This window comes from Cricetulus griseus, chromosome 5 (assembly GCF_003668045.3).
Source record: "Cricetulus griseus strain 17A/GY chromosome 5, alternate assembly CriGri-PICRH-1.0, whole genome shotgun sequence".
Classification (NCBI taxonomy): Eukaryota; Metazoa; Chordata; class Mammalia; order Rodentia; family Cricetidae; genus Cricetulus; species Cricetulus griseus.
The window spans coordinates 148,827,255-148,854,106 of record NC_048598.1 but is presented as its reverse complement, the minus strand read 5'-3'; the positions used below and the strand labels follow the sequence as shown (position 1 = coordinate 148,854,106).

The 26,852-nt window shown below is 38.6% G+C and overlaps 1 protein-coding gene across 6 annotated transcripts in view; it reads left to right on the top strand.

Moving 5' to 3' along the window:
- LOC100759473 (neuronal PAS domain-containing protein 3) overlaps positions 1–26,852 on the top strand; it is a 794,410-nt gene that overhangs the window by 213,141 nt on the left and 554,417 nt on the right. For 5 of the 6 annotated variants that reach the window (XM_035445687.1, XM_035445688.1, XM_035445686.1 and 2 more), the window contains one exon: positions 23,602–23,846. In XM_035445687.1, the coding sequence (XP_035301578.1) occupies positions 23,602–23,846 (245 nt within the window). Of the gene's footprint in view, positions 1–23,601; positions 23,847–23,957; positions 24,009–26,852 lie in introns of all 6 variants that reach the window. The other variant, XM_035445683.1, reaches the window with a different exon arrangement.

Genomic DNA, 26,852 nt, shown 5'->3' with positions numbered 1-26,852 from the left:
CTGTTTCCTCTGCATTCTTCAGTTTGTAACTTGAACATCATTAGAGTTGAGGTCTATCTTTTTTTAAGTTCTATTTTGGCTTTTTTAAATGCAAATTCCATACCTTTCTCCATGTAAAAATCATTAAAGTTTGTTTTAGGTTTCTTTCGTTTTTTAAAATGGATGTAGCCAATCCTTTTAAAAATTGCTCAGTGTTGCTCTTTAATCACAACAACCAACATAAGAGATGGATGTTGTTACTGCAAGTTGTTTTGTTGTGATCTGTGTCATGCATTTTTCTTATTACCTTTAGAGGATATCTCACCGTTAAAGCCATCTTGAACTTGGAGAGCTTGCCACTGGTTCTATTTTATAATGGAGTGCTGAGATTCAGAGAGGTGTTAAGTACTGTGTCAACTTAGCAGCTGATGATGTCATAGCACAGACCCAAGCAGTCTACTGTCATGGACTGCATGTACTTTAGTTTAGTGTTCCTTGCATCTTGGTGTTATTGTGAGGATTATCAATTTAACATGAGCCAAGCATTTTATCATTGACGTGTAGCAAACACTGAGCAACTGTAAGTGATGGCGATGACTACTATATTATGTCTCGTATTGTGTCACCACTTAATGTGATGTATTCCACAGAAAGATTTCTGTTTCTTCCACTTCTCATTATATTTGTTGTTCTTAGCACCGAGGCTTTTTTTGAATGGATAGATGAATGCTTGAATTAGGAGAGTGACTATTAAGAGAATTGGAGTCCTATCATTTGAAGACACAAATGTTCAGCTGGAGTGATTGGCTTGTGCCTCTTTGACAGTGCTTACCCCATTCTATATTGTAACATTTATGTGTGTGATTGTCTTTTATTTCCTACCAGATTATAAAGTCCTCACACATGTGGCACTGTGTCCCTGTCCACCACCCGGTTTCATTGCACGGACACTTGGTGCAAGTTCCTACCATTGACTCTTGAATCACTGTCTCCTCCCTGCCCTGCTCAGGGCCCCATGATGATGCAGAGGGAGATTATCTCTGATTATTTTTTTAACATCATAATAAAACTTTAGACATCGAGATGGCTATCATTTCCAAATTATCTTCAAGGAGATATCAAATGAATATTCCTGCATGTCTTTACAGGGTTACAGGCAGTGTATTCATCAAACTTAATTTAAAAAAAGAGAGAGAGATGTATAATGATCATTTTCCTTCTTTATTCTGGTCTAATCTTGAAGTAAGAGTTAGTGGTTATTTTTCAGAGACAATTTCTCAGGACTACACCCTGAATAGTTTATATTTTCAGTCCTTAAAAATCAAAGAATGAGAAAACAGGCTTCAAACACTGGAGACTGTTTATCTGAAACACTGAGTTACAGAATAATGATTTCACTGCCTTTCCAATTGGCAGCTCTTATTGGAAGGCTGAAGAATGAATCTTTTTATGCCAAGGAGAATGTTAGGTCATAAGCCTGAACAATTTACCTGGCTTCTTCCTATTGGGTCTAGATTCGTGTCTTTGGCAGCCAAATGCAAAGGACATTTCATGCTGCCCTGTCAGTGCCAAGAGTCCACAGAATACAGCATTTTTGGCAGAATGTGCTTGGTTTAAGGACAAAGGTGTTTAAATTTCACACTTTCTTTTCAAAAATGTGTTTGTACACTGTAGGTGAAGAGCTCACAAAACCATGCATTGTGCTCCAAACACTGGGGACATAGCATGCATTTCACCCAGGCTGTCTGGAAGATTCTACACTGGCCTTGTTTGTCTGGGACTAGTAACAGAGTAAGGCCCATAAGTGAGCATTGAGTGGAAGAAAAGCAATTATTGGCCTATAGCTACTGAATTTCAATACTTTGGAATTCAAAAGGGAGGGCATTTTCTAAGGACTGTGCTCTCCATGATCATTGACATGACTTCTTTATGGCTGATATTCAGTCTACAGGTTGATGCTTTCAGACACAAACAAACAAAAGAACCCAAAGCAAAGCAAAAGCCCAAACCTTAACTGTAAGAAGCTAGTAATCTGTGTATTGTATGTTTGTGTATTTACATTTTAAGAGCTTATAGGCTCTAATAGTATGGACACACAATGAGATATATAGTAGGATCAATCCTATAATGTATATTTACTTAATACATTTTAAGATGTCATTCCTTTACAAGGTTAATACTACTATATAAATCATAATATTTGAATGAAGGGTTATAAATCTGTAACAGTCTAGAAGTACTAGAATGTATGGATTCTAATGTAATTCCAAGATAAATAAGTTGGCAATGCAAATGCACTTCATTTTGTTATCTATACATAGAGGTAAGCTCATGAGTCTGGGTTAGTCTGATCATTGTCAAAGCAAAATCAAAAGGGTTTCTCTTCCCAAGTAGATAGAGATTGGCTTTCTTCTAGCTTAGAGTTGCTCCTGTTCTTAGCCTGAAGGTCTACCTCTACCCACAAATTCTTGAATATAACATAAAAATGTGTAGAAGCAATTCAATTGTTTTAATGTAAAAATTTTGAAATGGCTTAACGTAAGTTTTTATAGGCAACTGGGAAAACAAATTGCTGTGGTCTTCAGTGAAATGCTGGCTCATGGCTAGGTAGAATGAGGTGATCCAACTATATCGATGTGGGTCCCAATTTCAAGACATGTATTTTCAAGTTTCATAACAGTATCAATTGAATGATTTTATTCCTATAAAGTGGGCTAAAGTTTTATCTCCTTTGAGTGTATTTATCCTTTAAGTATTATATACAAGACAAAAATTCATCATTTATGACTCTGTAAATAAAGAGGCATGGTGATAAGATACGTTTATATTTTGCTAAACCATTTAAAATCTAAAATTTTTATAAAATGGTTCAAGTTAATTTTAGAAGTAAAACCCCCTGAATTGAGTTCATGACTATTTGGCTGTTTTTCTTAGAGGGTTCCATTTGATTAACCAGTGAAGGGAAAGAAGAATGTGTAGATAATGTAATCTATTTATCTTGGTTTTGCTAATAAAAGACAGGAGCTCTGCCTGGCTTCACAGAGTCCTGTATATATCTGTGGACTTTTCCTTGAATTGGGGGAGCGAGAGCCCTCACAGTCTTGAGATGTTGTTGTGAGGACCTCCACTACACCCCTCATAATAACCCTGGTATCTGTGTTGTTTCTCTGGATCCTTATGGACCCTTAGACTGAATACCTTCAATAGTGACCTGTGTTTACTTCTCTTTCCTTGCTTTCTAATATAGCTATGTTATTTTGTTATGATAATAATTGATGTTCATTGACACCCCCAAATCCATTGTTACTATTCCACAAGTCACATTATTTGTTCAGAACACAGTGAGGATTTTATCCATATTTGGTTGAATGAGATATAGTTGACTTTGCAGACACAATTACAGAGTTAAGATGTCTGGAGAAGAGCCATGGAGAGTTTCTAAAAGCCAGTGCTTCTTCATGGGTTCACTGAGAGAGTACCTATCTTTAATCCCAAAGACTATGATGCCTATATAAGGGGCTGCTTTAAAAAGGACATTTATCAACTGAAATCACAAAGTGGTACTATCCATGGATAGAAAATATATGCTGGTAAAAAAATTAAGCAAAACCTATAGTCGATACCATATTGTACTTTGTAATATAATGCTTGTAAGACCTTATAAATTGGTTCAAGAGAAACTAGCCATTTCCCCATGACCAGATGAGAGGCAAAGACAGGAGACTCTTCAGAAACTTTCCTGTTAGCTAGCCTGGCATGGACAGTGCAAGCAACAGGAGGCCCTGTCTCAAGCAAGGTTAAAAAAGGACCAACCTCGATTTGTATTTGTGCATTTGTACTCACACATGTAAACACACACACACACACACACACAGAGAGAGAGAGAGAGAGAGAGAGAGAGAGAGAGACAGAGAGAGACAGAGAGAGAGAGACAGAGACACACACAGACACACACACAGACACACACACACACACACACACACACACACACACACACACACACACACACACAGATTCCCTCGGGCCAGTCTTCTGATGGGTGTCATGGATTATCCCTACACCATACTTAGGAAACAGCAACACTTAGGAAACAATAACACTTAGGTTTTTGGATCATATCCTGACTAACATCAACAGAATCACTAGGTCCAACTTTAATCTGAAAAGATTTAAAAATGCCAGTCAGACCCTTGACTTGCTCTGGTTTTCAGAAGTACCATGCAAAGTATAATTTATCAAGCAGAACTTGGCTTAAAACACCAAATTAAAATTACTCTTAGGAAGGCTTCAACTAATTCCATCCCAAAACTCGCAGTATTCTCAATTGTGTTGCTAGCCATGCTTATGATAGTAGCAAGAGGCCAAACAAAACAATCATGTTATTTTATTTTTAACCTGAACTCATTTGTTTTTTAAAATAAGACTATACAAATTGACTACAACAATCCAGATCCTAAAATCAAATCCTGGGATCTTAAAAGATTCTTTAAATTCTCTGATTATTTTAAACTATTCCCATGGTTTCAAAGTCACCTTCCCATACTTCCAGTGATTAAAAATAAAAGTGTCCGCATCTCTTCTTTCTACTCTGTCACTCACCTACCCATGTTTACTGGGGTTGAACACCAGCACTTCATAGGTCAAAACATTTGGATTTGAACCTTGCCTCTGCAAGCGACTTGCCAGGAAACTTTGGGCAAGTTATGTCACCACTGTCTGCCCCTTTGGTCTCAGCAATGCATAACCATATGGTTGTTTAAGTATTCAGTGAGAAACTATGAGGCAATTAATTAGTACACAATGAAGAAAATACTAAGTGCTCAGTTATTAGGTATTTCATTAAATCTTTGTCTAAGCAATGGCTAATAAGAAATGGAAAGGAGACTATTTTGGATGTTATTTATTTATTTAATAATTAAAATCAATAGCCTCTAGGTGTGTGCTTGAGCTCAGACAGCTGGAGTGGCCTGAACACTGATCCCTGAATAGAGAGTGGCAGGTGGTCCTTGCACTGTATACTGAGTGAGCCCTGTCTAGCTTTTGATAGCTCTTTTTGCAGAGTGGGTGGTGCTGTCTGCATTGTAATTTGATAGTTTATTGGAAAGTAGAGCATCCTTACCTAACAATATTATAGTTCCTTCTGAGTCAAGCAAAATACCTTCTTTTGCTTTTATCTTTCTTGGGAAAGTTCTTAGTGAAAATAAGGTGTTTTAGAGTTTAGGAAAGATTTCAGACACATCCAACAAATACCCCTACCATGCATCTTTCTTATTAGAAACACGAGGTCCAGAGGAAGCATGTGCCTAAGGTCAGCTGTCTAGTACCTTCCCTGCTCTGTGTTGCTGCTTCCTAGAAACCAGGACTTCCCCAACTTTGATGATGGTGGGATTCTGATGGACACTGGGTCTCTATTACATAGTTAAAGGTTTAGCCACAACATAAGTCATGTCTTACACACTCACACATGTATAAACACACACGCACGTGCCCACGCACCCCCCCCCCCACACACACACCTTCATGCCATCACACACAATATAGAATGGAAATATGGAAAGCACAGAGAATAAGATGAAGGTGTAGCCTCTTCATGAAACACCCAAGGGATTATAGTTGCTGTTTATGTGTGGTGTGTGTGTGTGTGGTTGGGAGGGGAGGAAAAAGAGAAAGAGAGAGGGAGAGAGATAGAGACAGACATTGTTAGCATTTTGACTAAGTGATCACAATATCAGTCTTAAATGATTCACAAGCAGAGTTGAAATATTCCTTATGTGTCCCATTTACTAGTGAATAGCAGGATTTCTGTGAAGCAGCATTCTCTAGAACTTACATTTTAACTTATGTTATTTCCTTTCTGTCTAAGAAAGGGTAACAAGTGAACACCACCTAAAGCTACACAGTCTGGCAGGGTTTGAGTCTGGTTGTGCCGCTTCAGCTTTCTTTCTGGCTGTCTACAGGATCTACATTGTAGAGGATGGACGAGTGAGCATTGCTTTCCCATGACTTTCATACAAGTTCATTACTTTGTGGTTGTAGAGATGGCTCAGCTGGTAAAACATTTACCTCTAAGCCTGACGATGTGAATTTAGTTCCTGAAACTCACATGTGGGAAGGAGGTAACCACCTCCTGTGAGTTGCCTCTGAGTTTGCACATGTGCTAGGGAACATGCATATGCAAACACAAAGTAAATATAAATGTAATAGAAATGAAAACGTAAAAGTTCTCACTTTGCTTTTGCTCATTATACTTTTATCCATTTCAATATTAAACTGAAGAATGTTTTTCTTTATCTATTGGAAGTATCTCAGTAGTTTTTTCTTAGGCTTAACACTGGGGTTTTTAAACTATAAATTAGTTTCAGATAGACTATATGCTTAAACCATTGTGTAAAGTAAAGCTAAATTTTTCTGAGTGCCCTCACAAAATTCCAGCTGCAAAGGGAGTCCACATTGCTATGCTTATCTCAGAGGGCATTTCTTGGCTATACCACTAGGAAAGGCTCAGAGGGGAGCAACTACACAAACATCTATAGTTTTTTCTTTTTGTGTGCGTGTGTGAAAATAATTTATCCTTAAAAAGTAGACAGACTGAAGGATGGAGATAAGGATCTCCATCCTCGGGATGACATAGTGAGTGGAAGCAATTACAGTGTAGGCATTTTGCAATTATACCTGAAAAGTCCCTATTTAATGACAAGATAATGTCTGTCTTAAGACCACACTGAAGACTCAGCTCTAACCTTTTCCCGGCTGCAGCTAAGTACACGCATGTGTCTCTGAGCATAAATGGAGGTTCCCAAATGTGTTTTCAAATATTAGTGTTTTCCAAATGATGAACTTTATACAGTTCCTTTGTGTCACACACACACACACACACACACACACACACACACACACACACACAGAGAGAGAGAGAGAGAGAGAGAGAGAGAGAGAGAGAGAGATCCATCCCAGGCATTTTCTTTCCCTGGCTTTGGAGAAGATACAGGAGTTTGAGGCTTATACTTATTTGGTCATCATCATATATTTTTTTTCTTCATTTCATTCCTTTTATACCGAGTCCATTTTTTATCTCTTCACTTTGCAGTAATCGAAGAAGCCTTAACCGTTGCAAGATTACATATTTATATCAGGGTTCAGACTGTGAATTCATTCTTTTCTGGGGAAGCAGAAAGATCATGTAAAAATGGTGACCACATGTTGACAGAATGCATGATTTAACAAAACCAAAGGCAATCATTTCAAAGAAAAATGTTTTATTTTCTGCCAGCAGAGTATAATGGAGAGAAATTGGCTGGTATTATTTTAAAAAATTGCCCAAATCACTGTAGTTAGTGTAAAATTGTCTCTGGAACTATTTCCTGTAAGTTAACCAGACATATGATTGTATCCTTTCTATTTTGAATACTGAGGCTCACATTTCAACTGTCTTGCATGGAGCCTATCAGGTATAATAGCTCTCTATGAAGGTGCTTCCGTTCCTTTTGTAGTCTTTTTCCATCTAAGCCTACACCATTCTTCACCCCAAACACAGAAGATTTGGAGTTTGTGGCTTTTCAGAACTTTGAGCTAAATAGTATCTGCTAGCAAATAAAAACCCTAAGCCATTGGTCCCCAAGCCAGAAAAGGCTGAGTGAAATTAATGTAAGCATTGTTTACATTATTAAAAATTCTCCATACATTGCCATTTAGAGAAGACTTCATTTTTATTTAGCATATGTGGTTCACAAGGCTTCCTGCCTTTTCTCTGCTACTAAAAGTGATTTCAGACATCACTTACCAGCCCAGCTTATATTGTTTGTAGGTCTAGTGAGTATGATTAAGAGAGAATCAAATTTATGTGTCAGCATAAGGACTAATGCAGTTGCCTATAATTCCAGTAGCCACTTGCCTCTAAGTAATGCCCATAGGAGTGGATCACTTGCATTCAGATGCTGTGTTGACCTGTGATTGTTTCCAAAGCCCAGCACATGTTGGAGAGGTGGTGGGGTGGCAGCTTGCAGTCAGTTATAGATCACACTGCCCAGTGGGATTTAAGCCTGTGTTTGGGGAGAGTTGTGCTGGTAGCTAACACAAATGAACTAGAAGGTAGTATGAACATTGCTTCACTTGGGGACTGGTAGGAGTGTTGTTGCATTTATACCTCACAAGACAGATGAGTGATGATCTAGACCTAGCCTGGGACCAGAGAACAACCAGCATATGCCTCTTTATCACTTGATCCAGATGCTTAGCTTCTGTGGAAGTCTCCCATCATGGACACATAAATAGTAAATAGACATTCTTGAAAATGCAAACATAGCTTCTATCTGAACCACTCCTTCCCATCACTACAAAATGGATATTTAAAACAGAGTTTCCAATAAGAGATGTTCTTTAAACTGTAGCATTTACTACTTACTATCAGTGAAGTGTAACTGCGTGGTGTTCTGCTTGGTCAATGGTGGGCAAGACACAGGTATCCCAAAGCAGGAGTTTCAATGGAGGCAGCTTTCTTTCATGTTCCATGCTTGAGTTTATCTGTCATACAATCTCACCCTCCTGAAACCCAGGCAGCATGTTTACTCACCAGAGGCATTAGAGCTGTAGGAGATAGTACCATTGTGTCTAGTGAGGGTTTCCAACTAAAACTAGGTGAATGGGTGATGCCATTCACAAAAGGCAGTCCTCAGCACTCCACTAACCTTATACAAGAACTCAAGTGAAAAGTGACTCCTCAGATTGAAAGGTATCCCAGCAAACAATCTCTTTATTTTAAGGTCAGTAAACAGATCTGGGGGAATTAAATACCTACTGGTGTCAGAATGTGATCTACCATCTGATTATATAGATCAGAATTAGATTAGAGTGAATAGTTATGAATATATATATATATATATATATATATATATATATATATATCTGACATGAAATAACCTCCTTATGTAGACATACCCAATGACCTCTCCAGAGGTTCTTCCAGTTGCTTTAGTGTTCATTTGATGGCAAATCATTTTAATGTGAATATTGGTCCCACACAGGATCTCTCATATAGAGGATGGACTACTGAGATGGGCTTGTCTTTGATGGCTCAGTAAGCCTTCTCCTGCCTAGGATGACAGGATGGAGAAAACTCTTCCCCTTTATGAATAGGTGACTTTCTAATATTGTCACCTTTCTGTATGCTCTGTGGTCCACACATGGCACAAGAGTCTTCCAACTGATGACTTGCAAGTGCTTAGAGTACTGGCTCTCTGGGGAACCATATGTACCCTCCACTCAGATTTGTGCTATTCCAATGATATAACCCCTGGTGAGTTCATGTGGAATGTTAAAAGAGGAAGTCCTTCTGTCCTTATACAAGAATATGACACTATTTCTGTGTAGCATCAGCTTGATTTTTTTCTTCTTCTCATCATGATCACAGTTCATATGTATGTATAGTTCATATATGTATATATATGTATATTGATAAAAATACATCATGAGTGATTTTTTTAATCTCAAAAAATTTTCTAAATGAAGCTTGTAATCTTGCATTGGATTTGTAGTGAAATGAACAAATCACTTGCTCTTTGCTCTTATTGATTTTATAATGTCATCAGAATTATCAAAAAAATTGTATAGTTGGGCATACACCATTCCATGACTATAGGGCAAGTGGGTGGCAACAAATTATAACCTTGTCTCAGTCTCTCTCTCTCTCTCTCTCTCTCTCTCTCTCTCTCTCTCTCTCTCTCTCTCTCTCTCTCCTCTCTCCTCTCTCCTCCCTGTGTGTGTGTGTGTGTGTGTGTGTGCATGTGTGTGCATGTGTGTGCGTGTGTGTGTGCATGTGTGCCTGCCTGCCTGTCTGTCTGTCTGTCTACCTCTCTCTTTGTGTTTTCTTTCCAAACTGATGCCTACTGGACAGTTAGTCCTGGAGTCCTGGAAAGCACAGATGATAAGCTGTTCAGACTCTCCATAAGCATGTCTCTCCTACTCTTGCCTGCTGTGGGTGAAATTGACTAGAAGTGCACCATTCTGATCAAGCCATACAGTAGCAGGCCACAGACATCATGGGCCTCTGTCCACCCAAGCTTTCTGCTTCCTTCACAGGGGAAAGGGAATGTGCATGCTTGGTCAGGAGGAAGTGAAAATGCTCCAGGTGTCCAGAGAGGGGAACTTAATGGGAAGGAAACTCACACAAAAACAGAAACGAATCAAAGACTTCTGGAGCACATAGTAGAAGCAGGAGGAGTTTAGCTGTGGGCAGATAGTGGTTCCACAGCTCTCTTTCCCTTGCAGAAGGTGTGTCTGCCTAATGTCCTCACTGCAACTCAATCAGTTAACACTTCAACCTCAAGCTATCTGAAGCTTCCTGCCATCTCTGACCCCTTTCTCTGTAATTTCTTTGCCATTCCCCCTTTGAGTACTGCCTCTGTCCATTTTTTGATATTATGATGATACATATGCATCCATGAACATCTAGAAGTCTCCTGTAGAAGTTTCTTCCCAGTCCCTACCACTGAGGAGGAGGAGGCTCTGATTGACATGTGAAAGGATGGATTATGAATTGGAATTCTAAATATGACCATAGAGAGGCTAGGCAGTTTCTTGATTTCTCCTCTTTACTTCCTACACTCAGTTGGGCTGAGCTGGTATGTCATTAGCTCCAACTACTTCTGAAATGTATGGAGGTCAGGGAACTATGCCTTGAGAATGCACATATTTCTTTCAAGGAAGCCTTTATGGAGATGGAAGTTTGTAGTGTATATTTCTGCTTCCCACTGCATCTCCCATCCCTTCCGTTCTATTAATGTCATTTCATGGACTGATTTGCGGGTACGTTTAATTTCCATAGCACCATTACTGGATGTGTTGTTTACTATTTATAATCATGACTTTTAAGGACATTCAGATCAGCAGCAGCATAATCATCATTCAACAAATACTTAAGGAAGTTGACTGTGTGCACACGACACTGTCTCAACATCGTTATTACACTAATAAAAACAAAGTCTTGCTTAGCATGTGCTTTTCTGACTTTAAGTACTAGTTCTTTTGTATGGGGATACTGCCCTCTTATTACAGATTATAGGTATTTCAGATTTTAATGGAATGTCATCATGGTGTGCTGATTAAATATTTGGAACAATCTGACTCATATCTTGTAAATGCTTCCCTGTGTGTGTGTGTGTGTGTGTGTACGTAAGAGTATTGTCAACTTTTAGAGCTACTTTTAAATATAAGTAAAATCTTACAGAATACTTTATTTGTTCTTCCTGAGTCTTTATAGTAAATTTCCAAAAGTAGTCTTTTTATCACTGTGACCAATACCTGAGAAGCACTTTAAGGGAGGAATGAGGCATATTGGCTCATGGTTTCAGAGGTGTTAGTCTGAGATTGGGCCTGAAATGAAGCAGACAATGATCTAATGGCATCTAGAAAGCAAAAAGAGGGACAGGATTGAGCCAGGGAGGTATAGGATACTCTTCAATAGAATGACCCCACTGACTTCCTCCTTCCAGTCAAAGCCCACATCCTAAAGTCTCCAGTAGTAGTGTCTCCAGCTGTGGACCAAGATTTCAGCATATAATACTGTAGGGGGCAGCTCATATTCATACCATAACCTTCTGCTGCAGCCACAAAAGCTCGTACCCATGTTACTGTGCGTCAGTCTAAGCCCAGGATCAGAACTCCAACAGTTCTGACTTTCCTAGTCCAGTCATCTCTTAGCAATATTTGACTTTGAAATCTTTGTGGAAGCCTCCAGGATTCCTAAACCCTGCATTTCTGCATGCTGATAAGATCAGCACCAATGGATGGTGCCAGGTTCTGCCAACAGCTAGATCCATAATAACTAGAACAACTTGAAGCTTAGAGTGCCTAAGAAACTGAGTATGGTAAAATGAACAATGGACAAGCATCTTTCTGTGCTATAGTGTGTGAGTAGCACCCTGGCACCACTTCTCTGACAAAAGAAAGTTTTTAAAAGTGTTTTTAGACTTTGTAGTCTTAAACCTGTGATGGGTGGTGCTTGGCCCACCCCCATGCATCCGTTCTTTTGTCTTTAAAAGCACTAAAGTGCCTTAATTACCACTCCTTCTCTTAGCCCAACTCTTCAACTTGCCCCTATTTTAGCCAAACTATAGGTTTTTTTAATATTTATGATTTGTGTTTTCAATAAGAACTTGAATAACATCAGCCAGAAGGAATGTGCTGCAGCCTGAGTGCTGGGCTGTATTGAAATGTTTCCCACTGTATTAATTTGTCCTTCATCTTTAATCTAATCTTCTCGAAGTTATAGAGGAGGTTAAAAATGTAGACAACTTCTATACTACTAAGTAGCATGAGATAAGTGAAGTCCACTTTAATAGACTGATTGTTTCCTATAAAATAGCATGACCAAAGTCTTCACTGTCTACGATCATATCAGTGTTATGGTTTCCAGATCCTTGCCAAAGTTGCCCATTAAGTTCTGCTGATAACATCCTCCAGGTTCACTAACGAATCTGTAATTGTTGCCAAACTCCTCCCACACTTCAGGTCCAAATCTTCTGAACCACATTTTCTTTTCTTTTTTTTCTTCCCCCCCCTTTTTTATTATTAATTCAAGTTAGGGAACAGGCTTGTTTCACGTGTAAGTCCCCTCTCCCTCCCCTCACCCCCATCCCTCCTCCCCCACCTCCAACCTACCCCCCACCCCATCCACCCACCACTCCCCAGGCAGGGTAGGGCCCCCAACAGGGGCTCTGCAAAGTCCACCAAATCTTCCTGTGCTGGGCCTAGGCCCCTCCCCATGTGTCCAGAGACAGAGTGCATCCCTTCACGTGGGATGGGCTCTCAAAGCCCCCACCCCACACCAGGGAAAAATAACAGTCCACCTCCAGAGGCTCCCCGGAGTGCAGGGGCCTCCCACACTAGCCTCTCAGACAGCATTTGGGGTCGATATGCTTTCCCTTTTTCAGGCCAACTGTTTATGTGGGTTTCTCCAACCTGGTACAGACCCCTTCGATCTTCATTCCTCCCTCTCTTCAACTAGGTTCCAGATTTCAGCTCAGTGTATTTCTGTGGATGTCTGTCTCTGCTTCCATCAGCCACTGGATGAGGGCTCTAGGATAGCATAGAGAGTAGTCATCAATCTCATTCTAGGGGAAGGGCTTCTAGGCTATCCTCTCCTCCACTGCCCAGACTGTCAGCTCGTGTCATCCTTGTAGGTCTCTGGAGATCTCCCTAGTTCCAGATCTCTTCTCGAATCTATAGTGGCTCCCTCTGATATGGTATCTCTCATCCTGCTCTCTCTCCTCTATTCTTCCCCCTACTCAATATCTCTGCTCCTTCATTTCCTCTCCTCTCCTCTTCTTCTTGTGCTCTTATTGTGGCAGCACCCTCTCCCCTACCCTCATGCTCTCAATTAGCTCGGGAGTTCATGCCACTTCCCATTCCTGGGGTCTGTTTATCCCTTAGAGTCCTGAACCACATTTTCAGGAAGAGTTAATAGACATCCCCACATACACACACCCAATACACTAATTATTTGTGTTAGTCTGCCTTTTCATAAAACACTACGTGAGGAAAGATCCATATTGGGTCATGATTTCAGATGTATCAGGTTATGGCTTGATGGTTACATGGGTTCTGTGCCTGTTGTGAAGCAGAGTCATGACAAAGACACATCATGACAGAGCTGCTCATCTCAGAATATTCAGGAAGCAGAGAGGGAAACAGTAAAAGGCAGGAACAAGATAACCTTCAATGACATGTCTCCAGTGATTGGTTCCATCTAGCTAGACTAAAGTTGCCACCATCTCCTAAAATAATGCCACTGTTAAGGGGACTAAGTCTTTAATGAACATAAGCAATTCGCAAGTCCATAAAATCAGAAAACCTGCTGGGTTACTGTATCCTTATTTTATGCACTTATACATTATACATTGGTGTTTGTTGCCATGTCATATAACCACATTTGGCTCTAAATAGTTGTTACTTAGTCAGACTTTCATGAGATGATTAGACATTTTTTTTGAAAAATTTCCAAGAATGGGAATTCTGTGAAGGATATGGTTCTTGAGTGGAATGTTTAGGAGCAAGCAGGAATTTCCTATATCTTTCTTTGTAAAGTACCTGTGTCTCTTTAAAAAGTGGCACCTTAGTGGGTAAAAACATGTAGGTTTTTACCTCCTGTCTGTTGGACTTCATATTTGAGTGTAGTGCTTAAAGAAAGGGTGGTCTTTTTACTCAGCAGTGTTCCTTTCTCAAAGAAATGCAGAAAGTTCCACTATGTAGATGTGTTTCCTGATGTTAGTTAGTAAAGCATGGCTTGTGTGTGTTGTGGTCACGTGGTCATAACTTTTAAATACCCTCAGACTTCCTGACTTCCAAAGGTGTCACACAAAACTTGAAAGTTTTCAGAATCTCTGTCACTTAGCTGTGCTTCCAAGAGGGTTTGAAACCACACTTGAAGGAAACTAAAAGGAAAAGTGAATTTTCTCTTTATAAAAAGATCATTTTTGATCTGGAGAGATGGCTCAGAGGTTAAGAGCGCCGACTGCTCTTCCAGAGGTCCTGAGTTCAATTCCCAGCAACCACATGGTGGCTCACAACCATCCGTTATGAGATCTGGTGCCCTCTTCTGGTGTGCAGATATACATGGAAGCAGAATGTTGTATACATAATAAATAAAATCTTTAAAAAAAAGAGATCATTTTCAATTTGAACTCCAAATCAACTGGGTTTGTGATTTGAGCAATTAATAATGTAATAAGAAGCCTGGAAAATGGGGATTTTGTTGGATATTTCATCAAAGAATTAAGTTTTTATGACTTACGGAATTTATGCAGATGATTATATATTAAATCCAGCTTTATTGGTGTCATATATGTTCAGTAGGGAAAAATGGGTCATGACATCTTTATTCCTGCAGAGAGGCACAATGGTGCTCTAGTGAAATGTTAGGCTGTATTCCTTGCCAAGTGTTACCATATACAAGCCACTTTCCCTTTCCACTTTGAATCCCAATGTAGGGTAGGCATCAGTTTTCCTGGTTTATCTAGGATTGTCCCGTGTGTAGCACAGGAAGTCCAGCACCCAGGGAATGCCCTACCTGAGCCAAAAATACTCCCTGGGTATGAAAAGTTGGGAGAAAAACCCAGACTGCTGTCCCATCTCACCTGCAACAAAAATGGCATGATTGAAATAGCCATGATTTAGTGTTGGTTGGATCTGTCTGCTTTATCTCCTGTACTTAGTCACTGACACTGGCTCCTGGCTCCCTGCCACCTTGAAGACTTTTTTCAAGCACTTTGAAACTGGCTAGAATATAGTAACTATTCAAACCTGTTAGTGTTTATTACTACATTCCGTTCCATGCTGTTCTCTGATAGTAACGGGTACTTTTATGAAGCAGAAATAACATGTGCCATGTCCTACCGTTAACATTATTGGAACACTAGAGATTCTAGCAGCACTGTTTGCAGGGGCAGGAAAGGCTGTTCAGCCAAAGGGTGCCCACCTTCCTCTCTCCTCTGCCTTGCAGCAGAGGTCCTCCAACCCTTCCAAATGTTTAGCTGCAGCATCTTCTCAATGTGTGCTCACGCCTCCTGTTACGATTAATGGAAGTTACACATGTGTGCTCACCAGGAGGAGAAAGCCTTTATCCCATGTCAGGCAAAGACCCGTGATCCTGAATCTCTTTCTAAACTTCAGACCGGAGGAGAGCAGTGCAGGGAATTGCTGCCTTCTCACTGTGTTAGCTCCTTCAATTTCCTTTTAATTGGAGCCTGCAATCCAGATCCTCGTAACTTCAGGGGGTGAACAATTATCAATTAAGATCTGGGTGCTTTCTAGGAAGTGCCCTGTTCAAAGAATACCTTTCTTTTTTTTCTTTAAACTCTGTGGCTATTCACAAAGCACATGCAGTGGCCTAATGAGTTCGTATTTGCTTCTGAGGTTTCACATTTGCAAACCGCACTGCTGAGAAGGCATGCGCAGGATTTCTCAGCCACTCCTCACTGCTACTGTGAACTGACGGGTTTAATGTACAGTACAGATAAATACTTGAATGGTCAGAATCCTGGAACAGTGCACAGAGCCCTCAAATTTAGTACCTTCCCCTCGTTCGGGACGTTCATTTCTCCCAAGAATTCTTTTTAATGTAGGACTTCAATTTATGTTTAAGAACTAGTAAACTCCAGCAGTTTGACAGCCATTCACACTTGATTCCGTGCATTAAACCAACAGCATTCTTTTCCACAAACATCCATTGTTAGGACAATGCTCTCAGACAGAATTTATGAGAAATGGAATTATGTTACCAAGGAGATAGCATTTACTATAATGAAGAGTAGATCCTAGAAAATGGCCCCTTTTACAGCAGCTCAGAGCAGAGCCACAAAAGCAATTGATTGGTCTTGGCATTTAGTCTTATATCAGCTGTGTCATCCATAGCTTCAGGAGTGAGAACACTAATCTAAAGTGACATTTCTGTTCTGGCGGGCTTTTCTGCCCTGATGAAAGCAATTACTTCATCCCTAAATGATAATTTGCAGGAGTTTCAACCACTTTAATTGATAATTTTTTTGTTGTTGTTCTGAGTTCAATTGTGAAGTGATTAGCTGATTTGGTAAATAGAAATTTAAGGTGTGAAATATACAAGCTGCCCCAAGGTAAAGTCTATTTATTGGGTGGGGAGGAATGACTTGATAAAGCTGCAGGTCTTCCACTATTTTGGAACTTCCAGTTGTGTACATGGAAGTTGTACGAGAAGAAAAAAAAAAAACTAAAGAACAAAACACTTTGCTTCACAAGGTTTAGGGCACACAAGGAAGCACATAGTGAATAGCTTGATCTTGCTGTGGCTCATTCAAGGGTTACTTGAAGCCCAGTGAACACTAGTTGGAAAGGGCTGGGCAGAGTGCTTAGCTTTCTTTATTACTGTTCTAATGACTCATTCTGAAATAAAATCCTCTTATTTAACGTGTTAAGAATGAAAAGCACTCATTGGCTAAAACCAATTAATTTAATTATTAAGTTCAAACATACACAAGACATTTTCTGGAGATGGGGGAAGGCATGTAGATGAATGCCTTTAATTACTCTTTTGATCTCCTTCACCACAAGTCAAAAGGGTCACGATTATTCCATCAGAATATATCTTAGCTTAAAAACCATAAGCATGTCTTTTGGTTTTGATACTTGATCAAGTGTTAGTGGCCACAGGCTTTCTTTTTTTTGACAGTGTTTAAAAGCAATCAGTTTCATATTTTCTTACATGAGGAAAAATAATGGTCATTTCATATGTTAAATGAGAAAAATAAAGCAAAAATGAAGGTCAAACTAATTTAGCACATCAAGCAGTCTTTTTCAGCCAAGCTTAATATATCCTGAGTTTGTGGAACAAATGAAATTTTGCTGCTGTTACACTTTGCTTCCAAACAACCATTACAACTGGTTTTATATATTGTGTGCGCATCAGACCATCAAACAGTGCATCTTTACTGACGTGTTGCTGTGGCGATGATCTACAGTGGCAATCTGCCATTTATATAAGGGCAAAATGTGCATCTATATTTAGTTGTGAAATTGGCCTATTATACTCCTGATGTTTACAGAGGCTAACATAAATTAATGATGACAGCTATGAACAGTGTACTAGTTAGGCAGCCGAGTTCTTACCTTGAACTGGAGGTTCCAGTTTTAATATCTAGCATATACTACCCAGCTTGCTGCATGTGCTAAAGATCTCTGAAATGATTGCCTTCTCTTGAAGAACTTTAAAATATTCCAATTTGTGAGCTTTGTTGTTCATATTCCTGCCAAGTCATAGCTGTGTAACAACTTCTCAATTATACTGCCTTGTATTTGCATTTATTCTGTGGCAAACTGATTCGATTGACTTTGAATTCTATGTGATGTCAGGGTGGGGAGGGCTATTTTATTAACAGTAATGAAGGAAGGGCCAGCATGCTTATGGAATCGTTATCTATTTTTCCCCCAAAGCCTCCTCATTCAGCTCATGCCAGGGCAAGTGTAGGTACTGGAGTAACTGTAGGTTTCACCATTAACTCTGACCAGAGATCTGACAGGTGTGCCGGTGTTCAAAGGTTCATGAGTTAAAATGCTGAAGCCTTTGATGAATTTTTGATGGCTGCATTTTTAATACAGGTCTGTCTTCTTCCTTTGAGGCTGCATGCCAGAATTAATTGATAAATAGTAGGAGTCTGTAGTGCTAGGTTCTCCTAAGGAAAATAAGTAGGAAAATCCATAAAATCTTGCCTGTCTGGCTCCTTAGAAGTACCTTTTAAAGGCAAAATTTAAAGCTGTTTCCACCCCACCTGTACTCCCCTTCTGTGGGAGATCCGAACCCTGCCATGTTCTTTTAGAAAGACTGGATGTTAGGTTGTAAAACTTTGCAGAAGGTGTTCAGACTGAGGCTTAGTGGTAAGGTCTCCATGTAGAGGGGCATCATTATATGGAGAATGTCAGTAGGAAAGGCGATCAACACATCTACATTACAAAAACAGTTTGTAAAGGCTTGCTTCTGAAGCGATCACTGCAAGGAAGACAGCTTTGGATTCCTGTGTTTCCCTATAGGTCTTCTAAGACTGTTACATTCACTTTTGTTATTGTTGGCCTCTATGGATACCCTATTGTATCAGTTCAGTAATCATTTTAACTGTTTTCATGACTTTGAAACCAAAAGGAATCAATTTTGTGAGCCTAATGTTGATTGGCCTCAAAAGATGCCATTTCTTTTTAATTTAATGAATAATCAATTCAAAATGTTATCTTCCCTTGCAATGGACAAGCATCCCAATAAGCAGTAGATACTCAAAGCCAGTTCCATGGCTTCTGATCAATTTTATAGCATTGGCATTTGGATACAGACAGTGACACAGTGCCCTTTCTTTAATTGTGATTTGGTTCTTCTATTTCATCAGCTGAGGGGTAAATTCTGTCAAACCATACTTCCTGGTTTCTTGAGCTCTCCGTGGTCCTGGATTTGAGTCTCAGGGAACATTTGGAGTGTGAGCTTTGGAAGATATTTTGAAAGACAGTCTTCCTTTTAAGAGAACCTATGTGCATTTTTTATTTAAATTACCATCACAATTTAAGATTTTCCATACATATTTTGCTCTCTCTGAGTAATCTATTCTCTTCATAGTTCTTTGCATGTTCATTTTTTTATAAATGAACAAAATTACTTCTCCTTCAGCTGAATACTATGTTTTGGTGCACTGAAAATGGCTACTCATTATTCTATTCAGAAACTTTTTTATAAACATTCAAGCTTACAATATTAATTATACATGTGTACATATTTATTTGAATACCTCATTAAGTATACCTGTGGCATATGATAGGTAGAGCCTAAGAATAATAAATATTACACAGAAAAGAAACTCAGTATCAGCAATAAAATGGTATTGTTTTTCTCATGTTAGTGAAAAGAGTATCTTTATTACAAATGAGCACTGTGGACATTCAGAGAATTGAACTGTCCATGTGAAATTGGATTAGTCTGTCATCACACAGGTATTCTTTTGCAACTATAAACATTTCACTAAAATTTTACTTTATTTCTAACAAATACTTTATGAGTTACATGGCAGTATCTTCCCATTTCACAGATGAAAAACTGAGGCATTAGAAGTGAGCTTTGTATAGTTAATAAGTCATTGAGCAAGAATTACCATCAAATATTCTGACCGAGCATTCCATATTTTAACAGGAGCTGTGTATTTTATATTTAGCATTACCCTTTTGCTTGGGGTGATTGGACCCATTTGAAAATCTGAAAATCATGTATCTCTTGAAAAATTAACATATAAACACAACTTTGTATATGGTTTTTGGTGAAAAGATAAATATGTATATTGTGTTAAGGTATTTTGAACTTATTTGTTGACCTTGTTTGTTGATGATGATAATCCTTGCTGCAGATGATGGAGCAGCAGTCACCAAAGAGCTTTGATATCATCACAGTCTTTTCTGGGAATTAGTAGGCACTACATTTCTTCTACCCAGAATCCAAATGAGCATGGCTGAGCACTGGGACATTTATATCCAGGAAGCAAATAATTGTGAACCTGAAGTTCTGTCTTGTTTTTTTTTTTCTTTTATTTATGGTACACACACACACACACACACACACACACACACACACACACACTATGTTGGCTTTTGTATTTGAGGATGCAGCCAAAATGTTTTGTCTAGAACAAAAACAAAGTTTATTTTAGGTTTTAACATGGGCCTTAATTCAATTTGAGAACTGATTATAGCTAGGCTCTACTTCATAAAACTGAGCAAAAGATTAATCCGCAAGCTGTGTTATTGTCTTAAGATCTTTAGTTTCATCTATTATACCAGAGTCTCAACAGCGTTTATAATCCTTTGACTGTATTTTATTGCTGTTGCCCTCAAAACCAATTACTACTTATTATAGACAGTACTGTCATTCCAAAAGTCTTCTGAACTATGGTGCCTGAATAATGATGTGATGTGGGAGTCATGGAAACCCTTTATTAAGATAATGGCCAAGAACATGACTTAAGTAGGGGTATATATTGTGTAGTAGAGTTGAGGAAGTAGAGGTGAGAAAGTGGCAAAGAGAGCAGAGAGGTAGGGAGGTAGAGTAGTTGCGTGTGTGTGTGTGTGTGTGTGTGTGTGTGTGTGTGTGTGTGTGTGAGAGAGAGAGAGAGAGAGAGAGAGAGAGAGAGAGAGAGAGAGAGAGAGCCCTCTATTAACATTGCTCAGTGTTAGCATGGAAAAGTGAAATGCAGTATTTAAGCAGAGGGTCCAGAGCTGTTAGTGCCTGTTTACTCCTCTCCCCTGAGGGACAGGGTTATTTCCCTATTAGCTCTTTCGATGCTACTACTTGGTCTCTATAGTCTGCAGTTTGCCTCTCCTGATGATATTTTTACTGCTTTAATTAATCCATGTCTTAATGTTTGCTTATTTTTATTTTATCATAGATAAACTATTAAGGCCATGTGTATGTATTGGTAGCACATATAATATTCAACATATATAGGCATTGTATAACTTTTAAACCAGATTAAACTATTATCTCTTTAAAACTTCATCATTTCTTTGTGGTGGAAACTCTCAAAGTCCTTTCTTCTAGTTTTTTACTGCACAGTATTCTGTTGTTTTGTATACTTCCTACATTAAGTGTGTGCATCCCTGCCACTGTGTTCTTTGTTTCTAGCCAACTCTAACTTAGTGCCCATCCATCAACCTTTCCCCATTCATTTTCCCCTCTCTTAGCATCCCCAGCCCTCATGAGGATTAATTTTTTCCCTAGGTTTATTGACAAGCCTATTCATTAATATCAATTTCAGAATAATTGCTTAATCATCCACTTTGCTTTAGTTACATGGAAAAATTTCTAGTGTAAATATTAGGAATATTAATTAGATAATGAATGAATTCATTTATGATCATTTGGGTGACAAGGAAAATTACACATAACATCCATGTAAAACTACCTTCAAAATTGGCCTCCCCAATTATTGCCCAATTGTAAAACGAGTCACTGATCCAAAATTGACCATAACATGCATTCTTGGCATGCACAGTTAAACAAAAAAAGCCTACAATTAGCATATTAAAATTTTGAAATTTTCTTATGGAAATGTATATTATTTTTTAAATCTAGAAATGGCAAAATTGGAAGTCTGGCATTACCAGTTGCCAGCTGAAATCATGTGTTATCTCGTAGCTAGGGTTGTTAGCTTCCAGTTTCCCTGTTCTCATCTGTCCTCTTCACTCACTGAAAGTCCCTTCCTTAACCTTAAAGGGTCTAAAACCCCTGCTTTAGACTCCACCATAGGCCCTTAGTGAACCAAGAAAATGTCAGCTTAACCCACCTACTGGAATAGTATTTAGTTATAACTACACAAGGAAAGCAAAACACTAAACTCCAACCACTGCCCCTCCCTGCTCACACATGGTGAAGGAAAACCTGGTGAAAGCCATGATGCTTTTGGCATAGCCCATGTAGCTATCCTCAGGTAAATGAGTGACACTGTGTAAAAGGAGTTCCTTTAGACTAAGATCTTAGCCTGAATCCTGGTTATACTCACACTATGTCAGATGGTAAGACATCTATACTTACATAATTTTCAAAAAGCCAATATTAAACATCTGTAGATTCTAATATATGATCAAGATATTGGGACATATATGGCATTGTGTTTCTGTCTGAAGTTACTACCTGAATCAGGACAAATTTTTGATACTTAAATGACTTAAAATGATAGCATTACTTGTGTAATATATATTCATCATTTTACATGCTATACTGTTTATTAACCAGTGAGCATACATGATGGTTGGAATAGTAACCCAAAAAGTCTCACGGCATTTCTTAAATTATGCAGATTTTCTGTAAGATCTTTCAGCTTTGTGAGGAGCATGAGTTTTTCCACTGTTAGCAATCCATGGCTGCTAACAATGTGGTTTGGCCAATGATTCTCCACTGTGTATTTATGGAGAGTAGAGCCATACAGCTGAAACCATTCTGATTATTTCTCTGGACTTTCTTCCTTCCTTGTTGCTCTTTTGATATAACTGGAATCCACGATATGGATTTAAACATTTAAAATGTCTCTGTTCCATAATGTAGATAATCACCAGTTATTTTATGAGTTCCTTGGTGCTGTAAATATAATCCAGTTAGTCATCATTGGGGTCTGAGTTTGAATACATTGCTCATCCTATGCAAAGCAGTGAGAGTGACTCAGAGGAGATGACTCTCCCATCAGTCTCTCACACAGGCTTCTCAGTTGTGCCAGATCCTGCCCTCAGCAATGTGAGCACACTTCAAACAGAAATGCACATGAATAGTTAAAGGAAAATTCAGGATCCAACCTGTTGCCTCTTCTGTGAAGCAATATGTCTATAATGTCTATAAATTTTAATAACCCAGACAGAGCTTATCTTTCAACATAAAACTCATGCTATCATAAAGTTTGGCTTTTGGGGGCAATATATTTTCTAGTATCTGAGAGACTCTATGCCTATGTTAATGCAGACCAATTTATACAAAATTATAGTATTCTCTTATCAAGTGAGCATCAACACATTTTGAAATCCATATTTTCAGTGTGATGTTTTCTTCATTTGACTGAAAGTGAGAAGATCCTTGCAGAGGGCTAGGAACACTGGAACATCATCTTTGTTGATCCTGCCAAAGTGACTTATGTCCATGTTTACCTTTGTTCTACAAGATGATAATTGAAACAAAAATTTCAAAGTGTTTTCTATAGTGGTTAAAGATTTTCCTGGCAGTAAAAGTTGAATTAAACAAATCTTCAACTTGAGAATTGGTATAGGAACACAGACCATACAAGCTGAGTTTTAAATTGTTTATGGTTATAACAGCATGCCTCATTGGTAAGCCTTATGTCTTATAAACAAGGGCTGTGTCACAGTTCGTGGACAGCTGGAAGAAGGAAACATTGTCACAAGCAAAGCACAATTTTATTAGTCTTACTAGGTTTATGACAAGAGGCCACCATCGACATTACTTGAAATTCATCTAACTATGGATCTTGAATTCTGAATTTATTTTTGATATATTCTGGGTGGCAAGGTGATAGAAGTTAAAGAGTATAATGACATATTCTAAACAACCCTTTCCCATTTCTTTGCTTTCAGTTTACAAGCACTGAGAAAGGAGAAGTCCAGAGACGCTGCTCGTTCCCGTCGGGGGAAAGAAAACTTTGAGTTCTATGAATTGGCCAAGTTGTTGCCTCTTCCAGCAGCCATCACCAGCCAACTCGACAAGGCATCCATCATAAGACTCACAATTAGCTATCTCAAAATGAGGGACTTTGCCAACCAAGGGGACCCTCCATGGAACTTGCGGATGGAAGGCCCTCCACCGAACACCTCAGTCAAAGGTAAGTTGTAGGCCACTGCCTTGTCTGCATTATGGTGGTCTGTCAGTGCCTCTGGAATGAAATGTTCACCAACATCCTTTCTTCTTTTCCTGCATATCAAATCCTTTAAAGGGATACAAATGTGGAAATCTGAACTCTGCATGAGAAAGACACCATGCGAAGGTGAAATAAATCTCTTCTATTTCTATTTGATTTTCAAAAAGTCTGTCTGCCTAAACGTTCTTTGCCATGTTGTAAGATTGCATAGGAGTTATGATGAAATAATTTACATATGTGTTCTAATTTATGTTACACAATAACATGCACCTTCTTGACAATTGGCATATAGGGATGTTGGCTAATAGGTAGAGCTAATGTGCTTTGTGTTAAATAAACAAAGACAGCAAAGGAGCAAGACCCAACCAAGGCAGGTGCTTTTGAATTAATGATTTATTGACCCTGAAAATCAATCCATGTATTCATTTTTCATGTTTCTCTATGGACACATTGAAAGTTATGAATATAAACATATATTTGTTCTTCAAATCTTTGACATAGTTACTCTTAAAATTATTTTTAAATGGTAGTCCTGTCTCACTGATGCTTAAACTCTAGAATTTCTTGTTTTATCCCCAAGCCCCTAAAAATTGAGGGCATTTTTAGCATTCAATTATGCATAAATTAACTGATGTATATGTGGTATTGCCTATTGATTTTTCTTTTCTTAAGGGCAAGTCTTTCATAGCAGATTACCTAAAATTTTGAGATTCCAATGTTTTCATATGCTAACCTTGTATATAGAATCTTTGCAAGCATGGGATAAAAACAGGCTATTTAGGGAGATACAGATAACCTCTTCTGAGCGAGATTGACAAACTTCTTTTCCTTGAGATTGATTTTTATTATTTAACTTATAAGTATGTGGCTGTGGCTGTGTGGGGCTATGTGCTGTGAGTGTGAGCATCCTTGGAGGCTAGAGGCATTGACTCTCCCAGGAGCTAGAGTTACAGGTGGTTGTAAGTTGCCTAATGTGCTGAGAACTAAACCCAAGTCTTTTAACTGGTGAGTCTTCTTTAGCTACATTGGGTGTGTGGGGGGGAGCAGGTCAGGAGTAGACAAAGTCTTACTATGTAGCTCTGGCTGGTCTTTAACTTACTGTGTAGACCAGGCTAGCTTCACACTCATGGAGATCTGCTTGCCTCTGCCTACCAAGTGCTAGGAATAAAGGCATACATATGCCACCATGGTCATCCAAAATAATTCTCAGGTAATTTCATACTGCCAGCTACCTCTGGAGAAGTCCTTGTAGCCTTAACTATGTTTGGAAAGAGTGCTGGCCAGTGGATTCATATCAAACTGAAGGGTCAGAAACTGACTATTTGTCATTGCATGCTGAGAGTTTTGATCACAAATATGTGAGTCACTTAGTTTGAAAATCCTTAGCCACAAACTATAAACTTAGAGACTCTCTAATCTCAGAGTACACCATGCCACAATGAGAAAAGTGTGTTGTATACCTGTATGAACTTATTAAGAATAGTATATAAATTTATATCAAGATGGTGTGTGTAGGAGTAGATGACATATCTCATTTCTTTAAGATATTTCATATATATGCAAGCACTCCAAAATCTGAAATCTGTAACATTTCTAGCTGCCAACATTTCAGATAAGGGAGACAGACCCATCGGTCCTTAAGAATTGTGCTCTTAGGAGAGGAGACATTGACACAAAGTCCCACTTCTAAACAAGAAGTTGTTTGCATTTTGGTACCTGCTAATAAAGGGAAAATGTGTTCTTCCCAATGGAATAATACTGAGTATATCAAACCCATGCCTAGGAATAATCGCCTAATACAAAGCAGACTCTTAATGTGTGTGTTTCTTGTTTTTGTTTGTCTGTTTTATTCTCCTTTTTGTTTTGCTTTGAAGTTGGATGGATAGTAGGAAGGTGGTAAGAATCTGGGAGGAGTTTGAGGGCAGGGAAAATGTGATCAAAATATATGAAAAATTTAAATAATGAGAATTGTGTTCTGGTTGTGAGAGGAAGATTAGAATTTGAATGCCTTCATGTTATTTTCCTCGAAAACAGGGCTGACACACTTTTTTATAAAGTACCTTAGAGTAAATATTTTTGGCTTTGAAATCTACTTAGTCCTGCTTGTATGCCATGAGGCTTGTATACCATGAGATCAGACACAAATAATATGTAAAGGCATAGATGTGCCTGTGTTCCAGTAAAATTGTATTTATAAACCACATGGCAGCCACTACTCAGTGGGGCTTACTGGCCATAGCTTTTAGACTAGTGCTCTAGAGTCCATGGCATTCAAAGTCTGAAGAGCATATACCTAAGGCACCCCTCATAGGTAGGATATCAATATGACAAAATATAAAAATAAAAAAACATGAAAGTGCATTTATGTTAGCTGTTCTGCCTTTGAGTATGTAGATATCAACTTGGTGACACACTTTTACATGTTCTAGATATCAAAGTAACCCTGAAATTTCACAAAATATGTGCATATTATTCTACTATATAGAAATATACACATTGTTTACTCTAGTTCAGGCATGGCTATGTTCATGTTTCCTTAGGACCATGTAAAAGGAACTGATATGTTCAGTGAGTCAAAAACCATACAGGGTGAAAATACATTATTTAATTTGATGTAAGCTGATGGACTAGACATATTTATTTGTTTAGCCTGATTTTAATTTACTTCCATTTTGAAAGATTTAAAGTTAAAAGGCTTTCTTGATAGGGATGGAAGCCAATATAGGAAAAGAGTGATGGCTGTGTTGTCTGTCCATTGAGTGCTGGTGTGATAAAACAACTTGTGTTAGGAATTGTCTTTTTCAGGGCAAACCTTTGGATCATATAGACATATTGACTTACTTTACTAGATGAGAGATGAATTTACAGTGAATGGTTAGCAAATCTAAGACCAGAACCCAGTGTTCTTGTCTTCCATATCATTGCTATAAACAATATTCATTTTTGTGTCATCCATATCAAACAATCCAT